Source organism: Falco peregrinus, chromosome 16 (assembly GCF_023634155.1).
Source record: "Falco peregrinus isolate bFalPer1 chromosome 16, bFalPer1.pri, whole genome shotgun sequence".
Lineage (NCBI taxonomy): Eukaryota > Metazoa > Chordata > Aves > Falconiformes > Falconidae > Falco > Falco peregrinus.
Window position 1 is genome coordinate 1,943,893 of NC_073736.1, and position 13,868 is coordinate 1,957,760.

The 13,868-nt window shown below is 40.4% G+C and overlaps 1 protein-coding gene across 4 annotated transcripts in view; it reads right to left on the reverse strand.

The window, feature by feature from the left end:
• CEPT1 (choline/ethanolamine phosphotransferase 1) overlaps positions 1-13,868 on the reverse strand; it is a 32,047-nt gene that overhangs the window by 15,833 nt on the left and 2,346 nt on the right. For 3 of the 4 annotated variants that reach the window (XM_027789831.2, XM_005239601.3, XM_013300980.3), the window contains exons 2-4: positions 13,123-13,524; positions 9,256-9,403; positions 8,090-8,231 (exon numbers count right to left, since the gene is read on the reverse strand). In XM_027789831.2, coding sequence (XP_027645632.1) covers positions 8,090-8,231; positions 9,256-9,403; positions 13,123-13,518 — 686 coding nt within the window. In that variant the 5' untranslated portion in view covers positions 13,519-13,524. Of the gene's footprint in view, positions 1-873; positions 959-8,089; positions 8,232-9,255; positions 9,404-13,122; positions 13,525-13,868 lie in introns of all 4 variants that reach the window. The other variant, XM_055820055.1, reaches the window with a different exon arrangement.

A 13,868-nucleotide genomic window follows, 5' to 3' on the forward strand; every position in this document is an offset into this window, starting at 1 on the left:
TATTTCAAAGGAAAGTCATGGCTAATACGCCGGGCAACTGTGAAATTTCAAGGAACTCAACTTGCTTACTTTCAATGTCACCATTTTATTGGCAGTGGTGGGGCAACCCCCACCACCACTATACACTGTATTAAAAAAAGCTGAAATAAGGAAGAGAAAGTCCTTTCTAAAGGCAGTAAACCAGAGCAGAGAAGGATATATTTAGCACAGACATAAGGAAAAGCATTTTGATAATGAAGACAACCAGGAAATGAAGTTCCTTAACAATGAAGCTACAAGCACAGTTAAGTGACTGGACTACACAGATGAAGTGGCATAGTTCAAACCTGGTGTTTTTAACCAGTAACTGGTGACTTTTATGCTATTGCATATTGCTATTGCTATTAAATTATTGTTTAAATGCTATTGCACGGCATACAGTTCCCTGAACTAGCCAAGAAATTCTTTTTTTCTGGTGGAAAAGTATTTAAACAGCAATAACAAAAAAGTTTCTACAGCTTTAAACAGCTGTTCCGACAAAATTATTCTACACCCACACTTACAGAGCTGCTTCCACAACCCTGGTTAGCTTTTAGGTGAAGCCAGAACCGTGACAAAATAAAAATAAGTGTTTAAAGCAAACTCTTTTTAACTGGCAGTATTTGCTTTGTTTTCAAGTCAAACACAATGCTTTCAAGAAAGATTATTTCCAGCCAGATTGGATTTTTACTGCTCATTCACATTTCCCAAACATTTTCCCCCTGGTATTAAAGCACTTGTGAAATACCCTTAGACAGATGCTTTTCATATACCAGTTACTACGTGCATGACAAAGGCGCTGTGTCTGCTTAGTCCATGCCATGGTTTGCCAGGTAGCGTTAACGTTCACTTTACCGTGTAGTTCCAGAACCAGGGTCCCAGAGATCCTGTGAGAAGCTGGATTGCTATTGTACAGAGCATAGACTCCGTAACATCAAATCTACGTACGAGGGAAAGAAACATTTCAAAACATTTTCCTGAGCACTTCAGTTATATGGAGCCATTAGAACGGATCTTCAGTCACAGCACAAAGAATAAAGTCCAGAAAACTAAGGGTGCAGCACTGAGACAATTTAAAGGGTAAGTCAGAGGAAGGGGATTAATGACCACGATAAAAATGAGAGTATTAATGAGTTAAAAATATTGTAACCCACATACTTTTTTTTAATGCATTTAAAATCCCATTCAGAGCTTCTGCAATTTACAGTACCACTGCAACACATGGGCAAACAATCATTGGTGTGTGCATGAGGAAACAAAATGAACTTCCTTGCTCCAAGTCACAGCAAATAAAATTCATGACCAAACATAATCCAGGACCTCTCATCCTCCCTACCCTATGTTCAGATCTCCAGATAACACTGAATATATTAATTTGTCATCTAGAGATGCTACTGCGTATTTTTTGTAGAGCAGACTGCGTCTTCAGTTCACCACCTCCCTCTGCTCACACGACTCCTTGGCTTCTTGGCAAATAATGCTGAAAAGAGTCATGTGAGCTCTGGACCCCTACTCAGCAGTAACTGAACTCCGTCCTGTATGTATTTATTTTTCACCCAACAGAAAGGGATGAAAAAACATGCTGTAGCCAACAGAGATACAACTACCACACATAGTCCTTATAGAAGTGGTATAAATCTGCACTTTACCGTAACTATAAAATATTTTAAAGTGTGATCAAATTAAACTACATTAAACCATCTAGTAACATGCCAATTGATTAAAAAGGTACATCAAGGAAACAAGAGTTCATTGTGATCACACTGACAGAGATTAAGAAGTGCAGTTATGACAGGCAGTCCTGTGCTTGATGAGAGGTTACACTGAATTTCAGCCTGATAAGCATTGTCAGTTGAATTATCACAGCACATAATACGGTATACAGTTAGAAAAGGTAAGATTTGGTATTTTAGGGAATAAAGGAAGCGAAAGTCACATATACAAACACCACAGCTAACTCTGGTACTTTTGAACAGCTGCAGTTTCTCTTCCTTTTTTTCCTACGTCACTCAATGATATTTGTAATCCAGACATGGATTCATTTTTTAAACATTATCTGGGAAAGCTTAAGAAGGGGCCGTTGACCTCAGCATGTGCTTAACTCTATTTAGATGTTGGCAGTGACAAGTCTTATTTTGTACGCTGCCTGCTCTGCAAGTTCCCTTGTCAAGCTGGTGAGAGCCTTGAGCCAATTAACACACAATTGATTAGTCATGCATCCAGAATATACTCTTGTCAGTGCTAATTTATTAAGCATTTTCCACTGGCAATTCTTAAGAGATCCTGTTTGATTAAACTAGCCATTAGACCTTACAAAGGCCACCACTGAATCAAGTTGCAGAGTTTAGAGACAGCTGCAGTCAATTCGCTCCTTGCCCAGCATCGTGAGCCGAAAGGATTCAGTTCGGAGTTGGGAGATTTCCTGAGCAAGTGAACCAAGAACAACAGGAAACAGGTACTTACACTGAAGATGGCTCTGAAATCAAGTCAATCACTAGAAATACAGCTTCTTGTTAATATTCTGTGCAACTAAGGGGGGCCTTTCTGTCCCATCCTCCCCCCTTCCCCACATACAGAATTCCTTGTAGGAGTCCCATATAGCAAAACATAGTAGAAAAGAAAAACACTCTTGCCTCATCAGAAAATAGAAGTTATGAGGCTGGAAAATTCAAGGGGGTATGTCTACTATTTAATACTCTGTGTAGCAGCACTCTGGTCTGAGAAATGATGATTCTTCCATCTGTTTTATCTGTATCTACTAAGCATGCAAGTGGGATTACTCAGGCTGGGCAATGAACTATGAATCTGAGCATGAGACAAAGGATTGTTTTCTTAAGGGAACCACTGCAACAAGAGAAGAATGTTCATCATCACAACACAAGAGAAAAAAAGGTTAGAAGTCACATGCTAGAAGTCCAAATGCTTAGTTTTAAATTATTACAGAGTTTAATCTTAACTCATTCTAACCCAGCATTTTCACTTGGACAGGACATAATGAAATACAAATAACATGAATAAAGCAAACTGTACAGAGGAATGAATGAATTAAAAATATTTCCAGCTACAGGAAATTCATGTTGAAGTAAAAATAATATTAAAAATGAGCCTGTCCTTTCCTTGTTCTAATACACTTATATCAATATGTAAATTTTTCCTTTTGCTGCTCACTCATGTACGTGAAAAGTTGTACAGGTCAGACAACAGCCACATGCTTCACCTCATTACATTGAAGTTCACTATTTCACAGGGCAGTAAGAACATCTTTCAATGATAAAGGCAAAACAATCAGCAGCAGCAGCATCTCTGCACATGACCACCGGGTTTCTGGCTTAAAACACTGGTAAGGGACTTGTGAGAGGGAAAAGGAAGAGGATGATCACGTGGAAAACCTCCCACACCATTTACATCAGCCCTCGGCAATTTCAGCTGTATGTATGAGTGCTGTAGCAAGGCACTTATACATATTTATGCGATGCACACCAAGCACTACAGAGAAGCTGGCAGGTGGCAATGAGTGACTGAAGTGCACAGAAGGCAGGTTGCAAGCAGCAAACTTAACACCTACCACAACCCTACTTCAACACATCCTTCTTGCAAGCGTAGAGAAACCAATTCCCCTGTGACATTAAGAGGGACTCTTATTTGCAGAGGGAAGTTTGAAGCTCAGAAATCAAGGTGCTAAAGTTCTTCAAAAAGTGTTGGAAAAACTCCTAAAATGGAAAGTTTTAAGCCCTATCTATAATCACGGGGATTACTGCCTTATCTCCTAGCGTAGCCCTGAGATCCTAAAGCTGTTCCCAGGAGCAAGAACTCAATGTGCTAACTCTGACTTGGAAGGCTTCCATCTCTGTATTTTGGTATTTGGTGTGAATTGTCTATCCAAGACAACAAACTCACTCTTTCTGCTAACTGCTAAAGAGGCATCATTTTACCTGCTTTCTGAAATACAGCCTCATTTACTATCTCGCCTTTATACCTCAGTGGCAGTACTGGCAAAAGGGCTCAGCAGGTTAACCAAATTAACCTTCTCCCCTTCCTAAACCAACCCATTAACAAGTGGGCTCTTCTGCATGTACCACTGCTACAGTGTCACTGAACAAGAATGTTCCCCCAAATTCTCCAACATTCCTCAATAATGGTTGTTTTGTTAGACAAGCCTGAATTCTTTTGCTTTCTCTGGGGACTATTCTTCAAAGAGTGAAGACCAACCTTTAACTGTTCAGTTATAGAAAAGCTGGTAAGAACTGATCCTTCCTTTCAGCGTTTACTGATGTGCCTTTATGAAGCATCCTTAGAAACTAATTTCTATCTCATTGTGTGTGTATAATTATACACACACCCCCTATAACTTCTACCATCACCAACTTTCCTTTTTTCCAATTAAGAAATGTTGGACTAAACCAGATAATGCAGTAACTCACAGGAGAAACGCTGGAGACCATGGTGCAGCAACACACTCATGTCTCTAGGTAGACCCTTGCTGAGTGTCCACTGGGGTTTTAAAATGGTTTGGCACTTCCCCCAGTCCAGCATGGCCAAGCACACAAGGTCATGACCTGTGCATTACCAGAGCTTTTTGAAAAGCAACCTGTTTTAAGACAACACTCAAGTTGCAATGCAGAACCCAGCTCAGATCCGACAGACTATATAATAATAATGATAGCTGTAGCTTCACCTCCAGCCACCCTGGATTGGAGACATCTGGAATTTAGCAGTCAGGCTGTCTGTGCACTGACCTTGTAAGGCTGGATACAGCACCGAACCTGCGTAGCAGACATCTCCTAATATACTTCTGGAAGCCAGAACAGTGAGCACGTACAGTACCGAATCCAAGTGGATTAAGTTTGGATCTGCAAGAACCAGAGCTAGTAATCACTCCTGGGCTCCAGCTAACAGCAGGCAAATCCCTCTCGGGGTTTGTGCACCACATTCCCTAACGCTCTGGTTTCTGCAGCGTGTTCCTGAAATACCAGATTTGCATCTGTTTGGACATGTGGAAGCCCACCGGGGCTTGCCACTTTGATTTTTGTGAAATGCAGAAGAAAATTCACTTTTTCCAAACCAGAGAAGCCCCAGCTACAGAACACCTACAAGACTAAGCCTGAAACAAAGCTCATTCTGTATTGAAGCACAGCAAGTCTGCAATCCAGATAAACCAGTTACTGATCTTAAAAACAGGACATGAGAACAAAGTCATTATTTGGACTGCTTCGACATTGAATGTTTTCCTACAATTCAGAATCACCTTTTTGTTTCTTCAAACGCGCAGTATATTCCTGCTCATTCATGAGCCCGTTCCCAGATCAGGTGTTTGGTTTTAAACAAAACTGCTGCATACAAGTCCATCCATGCTGCTCCTCGCTGCCTTTGTGCTGCTGATGTTACCATAGTGACTTTTACTGCAGCCAGCCCAACTTTCTTTGAGACACTTCTCAACTTCCTCACAGGGAACTTCTAGTCAACACTGACCTCTAGCTATTTTTTTGAGCTATTTAACCAACTCAACACAGACTTGCTTTCTGAAGTCTGCATCAGCTGCCAAGATCTAATAAAGTTACGTGATCATTTAAAGATGGAGAAAGATTACAGGATCTTACCGTTTCAACTGATTATTCTACAGTCCCAGGGTTGTGCAGGGCAGCTCCCCACAGTTGTCAGTAGGAAGAAAAAGAACTAGCACAGTCAATTTATTCAGTAATTGGGCACAATTAAATAATAGGTTTCCTACTCTACCTGCAACGCTCCATAGGAATTTAGCAGAAGCAATCCCATTTCTTCCTCCCTCAGGGTGAACACTTCTGCTCTGCAGATAAAGTTTGACACAAAGTGCACTCTGTACAGCTTCACTGAATTGTCAAGGCTGGTACAGTGACAGCATGTATGAATTGGACATTCTGTTCTGCAAGCATACACTTAATCTGACACTAATTTGTCTTTTTTTTTTTTTAAAGACAATGGATTTTTTCAGCAAGCCAAGTTGATTATACATTTAACTGTTCAAGTTCGAGCTGTGTGTATGGAGTAAAATACTAATATTTCCCTTTAGCGGTCTGCTGCTCTTCTCTGAGCTATTTCCAATTTGCTTATTGAGCAGATCTCTGTAATGAAATACAACTTCTCAGACATTGCTTATTGTATTTCTGTGATGAGACTAGAACTACGTGCTCTTTCTCGCTTCTCTGGAACGGGAAGCAATTTAGAAGTGCTGTCACATTGCCTAAAACATCACTACAGTTCACAGCCCCCTCTGTATTTTTGGCATAGGATAAACAGACAGGAAAATGCTACTGTGCACTAAGAACTTTTCAGCTCCTTTCAACAGCTGTCTCTGATTCCACTTATTCAGGAGTAAGAATACCTAAGCCTGTGTGCTCCAGTGAATCTGAAAGGGTAGATAAAATACAGACTTATTTTTTTTCAGTTTTATGACTGGTGAAATGAAAGCTTCAGAAAAACCTAGTATGAAACAGTAAGAATCATTTAATTGGACAAATAGTCTCAGAGTTTTTGCCACAGAAATGAACGTCAGCTTACGGCAGTCTATTAACCTTCTGACACGGAGCAAATGAAGAAACAAATGTGTTTACTAGACAGTGCTGTCTGTTATCTAAAATAATAATACATATTTGTGTGCTTATTGCCTTCCCTAAATTAGCTACATAATGATGGATCACCAAATTCTCATAATATAAGGCCACGCAGACCAAAAGTATCTGCTAAATAATGTTGTCTCCAAAATATGAAGACTCTTCACAAAAGCAAAAAGCAAGGTTACAGTGAATACCAGGACCAACATACACACTTGTCTAGAGCACAAAAGCAAATCGCATGATTTTGGTACTTGCATCCATGAAGTCAAGCACATGCCAAGGTTGGGGTTTTTGTGTTCTTTGATCGATAACAGGAACACTTTAATGATCAGGGCCCTGTAAAGTTCAAAGTGAGCTAAAAGCATTCAGTATTGAGACCTTTGATATAGCACAAATGTGAGAAGCCTAAAACAGTAAAAGATTTGAGCCAGATGTCTTGCTTTCAAGATTGAAGTATCAGAATAGTTTCAGTCAATCTGCGCTGGTATAGTCAGGATTAGAACAGAGGTATAGATTTTTTTCTTTTCTTCCTCCAGTAGACATTGAAAACTACTCCAACACCTTAAATCTTTGACCAGAAACAGAGGTTTCTCAAAAGAATCTGCATTAGTACCCTGCCAATAAAAACTCTTATAGACAAGAGGCCCACACTTGTACTGTTTTAGCAGTATGCGGGTGTCTACAGATCAATAGACTGTAAATAAATGCTGCTTGTTGTAGCATTGTTTCAAAATCCCAGACAAACTAAAGGCAAATTTCAGAGGGTTCCAGATGCAAAAATCATTCTACGGTGTATTCATTTGAAATATATTTGTTAGACCTATAAAAGCAAACTTAGAATGAATGTACATTTCCACATGAAGGCTAGTGAATCCCACAGCTCACCGAGTCCTTGTGTTCTGTTTCCCCACATATCCTCACCCAGCAGTAAATGGGATTTCAGCTGTTGACTTTCTTGGCATTGCAATTTTGGTCTCGTTACTGGCAGAACCACGGTCTAAACTAACTAGAAGGGATTCAGAACTTCAAGTTGCAGGAGCAGTGTCAATTAAGCCATAACTCTTAAAATATAGTGTATAATAGTAAACATTAATCATCATTAAACATCATCACAAGTCAAGCACTATCAAGAGAAAGGCAGTTAACTGAATACTAAAGCCAGACTGCCACCATCTGACAACAGCATTCCATTCTTGGGGATGAAAACCCAGGTAGATTCCCTTATTTAAGCTGAAATCACATCAGAAGTTCTTAATTAACAAATATGACAAAAGGCTACTTCACCACTCCTAAAACAAGTTAAGTAACATTCAGTATTAATTGCAGATCAAAGAGGTAATAGCTGCCACAAGCTCTAAGTGTGTGTATTTGAATATAAACAATTCACTACTGCTCTAAGGATCTGAAGCACAATCACATCAAGTGCAACCAGACAGGAAAGCCGCCTAACTTTCAGTTTTATTTTCAGCCAAGGTACTTACATGCCAAAGCGCAGCGTTCCAGAGACGTACGTCTGCCAATGTGCGCAGTAAAACATGAACGTTCCAGCAAAACAACAAAAGAACATCCAGTCAGGGTTCGTTCCCAGCTGCACAGCAATACAAGTTCCCAAAACCACAAAGACTGCAGAAGAAAATCAGTCACATAGTAAAAAGGTAAAGCGTGTATGTGTGTAAAGATCCTGACCAGAAACAAATCTAACAAAGGGACCCAGAGGAGAGACAGCACCAAGGTATCCTGATGTGTTTTATTTCACAGACATAAGAGATCAGCACTTCCATTTTTAAAAGTACAGACTGTAAAATGTATATTTAAATTCTTATTAGTTATCAGAAGTCCTCAATATTGAGGGTTTCTTAGTCGCCTACATTTTTATTGAGCTTAATGGGATTAGACATCAAGGGACTCAAGCAATTTATGCAATTGCAGCCTGCTGCCAGAGTTTTGTGGTTCTCGTGTATCTAAGATTTGCTGGACATGTTTTTCCCCCATTTCCTGAATTTTTATTATGCCATTAAGAAAATCCAAGGTCTGTCATTCAAGATTCATAAGGTATCTTTCCCCTCTACCCTTCAAATACACAACTTTGATAAAGTATCCATAAAAATTTAAAGTGTAAGAGTTTTAAATTCAAGTACCCAAAAGCACTTGATCATTCTTTTACAATGGGGTTAAACTTCAGGCTGGCTCAGTGAACTCGACCCAGCTATGAACTGATCTTGCTGATTCTAATCTTAAAACTCAGACTTGTACTGTCCCATTGGCCACTCAAGAATTGTCCCATTCTTGGGGCTGCCTTGCAATCACTCCACACAGATTCAATCTGAAATACTACAGGAGAGCACTTTGACAGCTTTGTGTGGAAGATTTTTTAGAACCAAGACTCTGATAAAGCATGCACAGAAGACTGCTGGCTCAAATTGAACCAGTCACATGCTTAAATTTTAAATTTTTTTCCCCAGTGTAATACAAGATGACGTTCAGTTGATCAAGAGTACCGTTATGGAAAGAAGGCTGACTGAAAAGCTACACATTCATCAATATCAGTTGTCCTCTTCTTCAGAAAAGAAGCATTTTTCTGTATTGCAGATTTGATCCCTGAAACAGAGTCATTTAATCCTCATACTTCAATTAAAAATGACAATACCTGTGGAAAGTGAGTCACAGCCATGATCAAAAAGTTCTCCTAACGGAGTACTGCTGTTTGTCCTTCTTGCTTGTTTTCCATCTATAGCATCCAGAGACTGGTAGATGAAAAGGCCACATGCACAAGCAATGTATGCCCAGGGAGGTGCCTAAGAAAGAAAGTCAATGAGAGTAAAAGATCTTTTTTAAACCTTAAAAGAAAAAAAAAGCAAAGCCTCAAGCTGACCTATCTTACACTCTCATATAGCAGTTTTTCATTTGCACACACTTCCTCATCATGCATGGACTTTTCGTTAGCTGGTCCTTGCAAGGACAGGCAGGCAGGATTATGACATGAGAAATGTAAATAAAACAGTGACAAGAACTACTAGCTTTGATTAATAGGTAAAGAACATCTTACAAAGCAGGAAGCTGCACTGTACATCTGAAAAAAATTCTATCACTACATTTGCAAAGTGGTGCACAGTTAAGTTCTTGTCTTGCTTTTGTTTCCAGTGGGGGTATGTCCAAGTGATCTAGAAACTCAAAAACTTCTTAGCCCCTGTGCAACTGTGGCACAAACACTGAGCTCATCTTCACAAGACCTCAGGGAGGTGTCACATACTAAAACACTGCCAAGTACAGGGTATTACCAGGCTGCAGCAGCATTTGAGAACCACGTCATTGCAAAGCGCTCAAAGTTTTAGAGTTCAAGCTTAGCCATCAGACTCTGAGATCTGTAAAGTTTCAGTGCTCTGCAGCACCGCACCTCCTCCACCACCGTTTTTTCCATTACTGGGTAACAGCAGCTCTGCCAAATCGTGTTAATAACCCTTAGTATTCATATCCTGTATTGTAGTCTTTATTTCTACAGAAATAGGAACAATACCGAATTCCTGATAGACCAGAGACTACAATTCAAGTTTTTTTCAGTATCTGAGGCATAAACCATTATGACTATAAAAGCCAGAGAGGTTTGCCATTAGATTGTCTCAGTTTACACATCCATAAAACAGATATTACTGGATATTTAGCAATCTTCACATTTGACACAACTTATAGAAGTGATCATTTATGAGCAGCTGTATTTTATAGACCATGCCAATGAAGTATTAATACAGCTAAGTAGCTTAATCAAGCTGACTTGCCTCTCATAAAGCTCTGGAGCCCAGCTTGTTTTGGCCTACACAACCATGACTCATTTGCAGCACATCAACTTAAATTGTATTTCTTTCTACAACTTGCATTGTTCCTGCTACAGGATTTTACTAAAACAGTTCATTCTGCCTCAAAAGCTGGCACCACGCTCTGCTTTCAGCAGTGTATCTATACAAACCAGCACAAGGAGAGAAGTAAGGGGGAAACGTGTCACCCAAAAGCAGAGGATCACGTTTAGACAAGGTTTTGATGCCACAGAATTCCATCCCATGATACCATTTCTGTTTCTTGTGTACAGATTTTATTTACAATGTTTAGGTTACCTTCAGGGTCATGCAATTTTCTTCTATAAACCTATAAAAAAAAATAAATCAGACCACTGGCTCTTCTTTCTTAAATGCTACTTTCATCAGCAGCATAGGTGTTTCCACAGATGTTATTTGTATCTGCATAAGATTTCACAGTTCCCTCCTATCCAAATCTTTTTTTCCTTTTCTTTTTTATAGGAAAAAAAATAATAATCAGCTACCATTCCATTGCCAGCACATTGCTAGCTGGGGTCCCCTCAACTAAGCAGGCAGTAGAACTATTTTTATTTTCTTTTTTGCTACCACTGAAACTGTAAGTCATAGCTACGCTCTCTTGGCTACACTTCTCATCAACAGGAAGAGACAAGTTGCTTTTGAAAAACACAGAACTAAGACTGAGTTAAAAGGAAAAGACAATTTACATCTGAAAGCAACAGTGCTTTTTGAAAAAAAAAAAAAAAATCATCTGTTTCTGGAATTTCAAAGCCCGATTTTCTTTCCCAGACAGCTACTTGACACTTTAAAAGCACAAGCTCCCAGCTCCACCATCGAGATGGCACCCTCCCTGTCGTGCCAGCACACAGGGCTGCAGTGCCATATGGCAAACCAGATCAGGCTGAAAGCTAGCTCAGCAAAGTTATTTTTCATCTAAAGCAAGAATACAATCTCACTCGCTTCACACAAAGTAACTCTCAAACTGGTTAAAATACAAACCAGTTTTAATACAACAGACTACAGCTAACACTGACTTTTTGATGCTCTGAGCATACTTTAGTGTGTACTTCAGAAGTTTAATTACCAACCAAAATACAACTGTACTCTAAATTTTAAATTATGCTCTGGTTCAGTGGCCTATACTATCTGCTAAGTTGATGAAATAGAGACAGATTGAAATCTCTCTATCAAACTGGATTTCAGAGCCTCAGCCCCACGGAACAGTGCTATGGAAATAAGCAGCAAGTTAAAACCAAGCCATACAGCAGTGCCGTGGGCCAAAGGAGAAAGGAGCTGCTCTGAGCATTCACTGCTCCAGCTTAACATTCACTTTTTATCTTACACCTGCCAAATTCCACAAGTTATTGTGAAACTATCTATTTCAACAGATTTCTAGAAGAAGCAAATATCCTTTTGCTATGTCATATGCAGAACAGGGACGCAGTGCTGAATGTGCCAATCTACACGGGTTTTTTTAGAGTCTGGTTGGAAACTAACTGTATGCCACTTGACTGTGAAGCGTTTTCACCACCTCAGCTGGGAGACTTGGTTACAAAGGAGTTCAGGTATTTTAAAAGCTAGAACTCATGAGACATTCTCCAGCTATTTTAGTGTAATACATTTTCTGTTCCAAATAATTCCCTTTTTCAGCACATAAGATATGAGCAGCTTTAAAGATTCCACATTCAAGTGGCAAAACTTTTCCAGCGCATAAAACTGGATGTTTGTCGAGTGCCTTAAGGGGTAACTACTGAAAAGAGAAAAGTCTTATAAACTAGTAAGCTGAAATGCCTCGTAAAGACACTTGTATCCCTGAAACCAGGAATTACAGGAAGTTAAGACAGTTCTCCTGAGGACAGGTCAGGAGCTTTTAGTGCATTCGGAACAAAGAGTAAAGCCTTCTCACAGACTACTCGGGCGACATGCTGCTCAAGAAGACAACTTTGTATTCCCACAGTTTGTAACACACTGTACCTAAGGTTCTGATCCAAGCTGCCCTGGCAGTTCACATTACCAGGCCCACACGGGATGAAGAAAGGTGTTCCTTTGTTTTAGTAAGCTGGGTTTAGTCACACAGCCACAGAGGAAGCAGCCCGCCTTGATCTCTCAAGCTGCACCACTTTGGAGCTCAGTCCCTTGACTGAGCTCAAGTTCCTCGCTGTGTTGCAACTCTAGCTGGGCTTGCAGGCAGACGCAGCTCGCTGCCAATCGAGTCACCTTGCACTCCTCATTGTGTGGTAACTCTAGATCAGAAAGCTGGAGGTGACTAACCTAGTCACAAGCAGAGAAAGTAAACAGGCAAAACCTCATGCCATGCAAGATGGCTGCAAATCCATTTCTTAATTGTCTGCACAGGCACTCAAGCCTTGTGGGGCTGCAGCTTTTGTGAAGCGGGTCCTTCATAGCTGCAACCAGAACAGCTATTTTGGTACTGGATCCTGTTTCACATGGTGCATGTTGGCCAGAGGTAGTGCCGTTTCACTGAGCAAGCAGCGAGCTAACCCCAAAATACGTATGTGTTCTTTCAGCACGCAGGCACTCGCACAGAGGCACGCACATTAGACACCTACAGAGAAGAGCTTCAACGTATGAGAACTGCAGGCTGGTCAAGGAGAAACAGTTCTCCACAAAGATGAGAACCCACCAGAAAATGGTGCTACTAGGTGACAGCAACTATGAACAAAAATTGTCAGAGGTCCGTAACTTACCTGTTCTGTAGCTGTTGGGCAGTAATATACTAATAGCAGAGTTGTAAATATATTTATTAACAGTCCAATGATGGTGATCAGATTCGGGGCAATCCAGGCTGGAACTCTTCCAACTAACCATTCCCAGTAACCTTGCATTAGGGGTTCAAGCAGGGATCGTCCAGCACTCTGATATTTGTGTTCTTCTAACCGTTTCAGCTGGTGCTTTGACAAGGGAGGTGTAGGCAACTGAACTAGTTTGCTTAACACGCATCCAGCGGCAGGACCGTGACCACAGCCCGCAGGGGATTCCAGGTGCGACTCCCCACATCGCCTCTTTATGTTTCGATGCCCACTCATGGATTGGGTGGCCTCAGAATTTTTATTTGTCAGGTAGCAGCTGTTACGGAGAATCATAAGATCCTGCAACATAAAGAGTTGAGACATACTGAAGGTGAAGAGCACACATAAGATTTTAAGATATCAAAAGCTCCTAGCTGCTGCTCTACGGAGCATTTCATTTGCCATCAGCAAAGCAAAAAGATTTTAGAAAATCTCTCTCTCAGAAAAGATAGATATTTGGGGCACCACTGAGGGAAAAACAGAAAACAAGTGCTGTCAATGCAGTTATAAAATGGTATGTTGTACTTGTTCACTTTCCTTGCTGCCTACTGAAGCAAATATCCTGCAGTCACCAGCCTAAATTTTATCGGCAGTAGAAACCAACACCACACCGCTGACTTACGTTACAGACTGAGGCAGAGTCA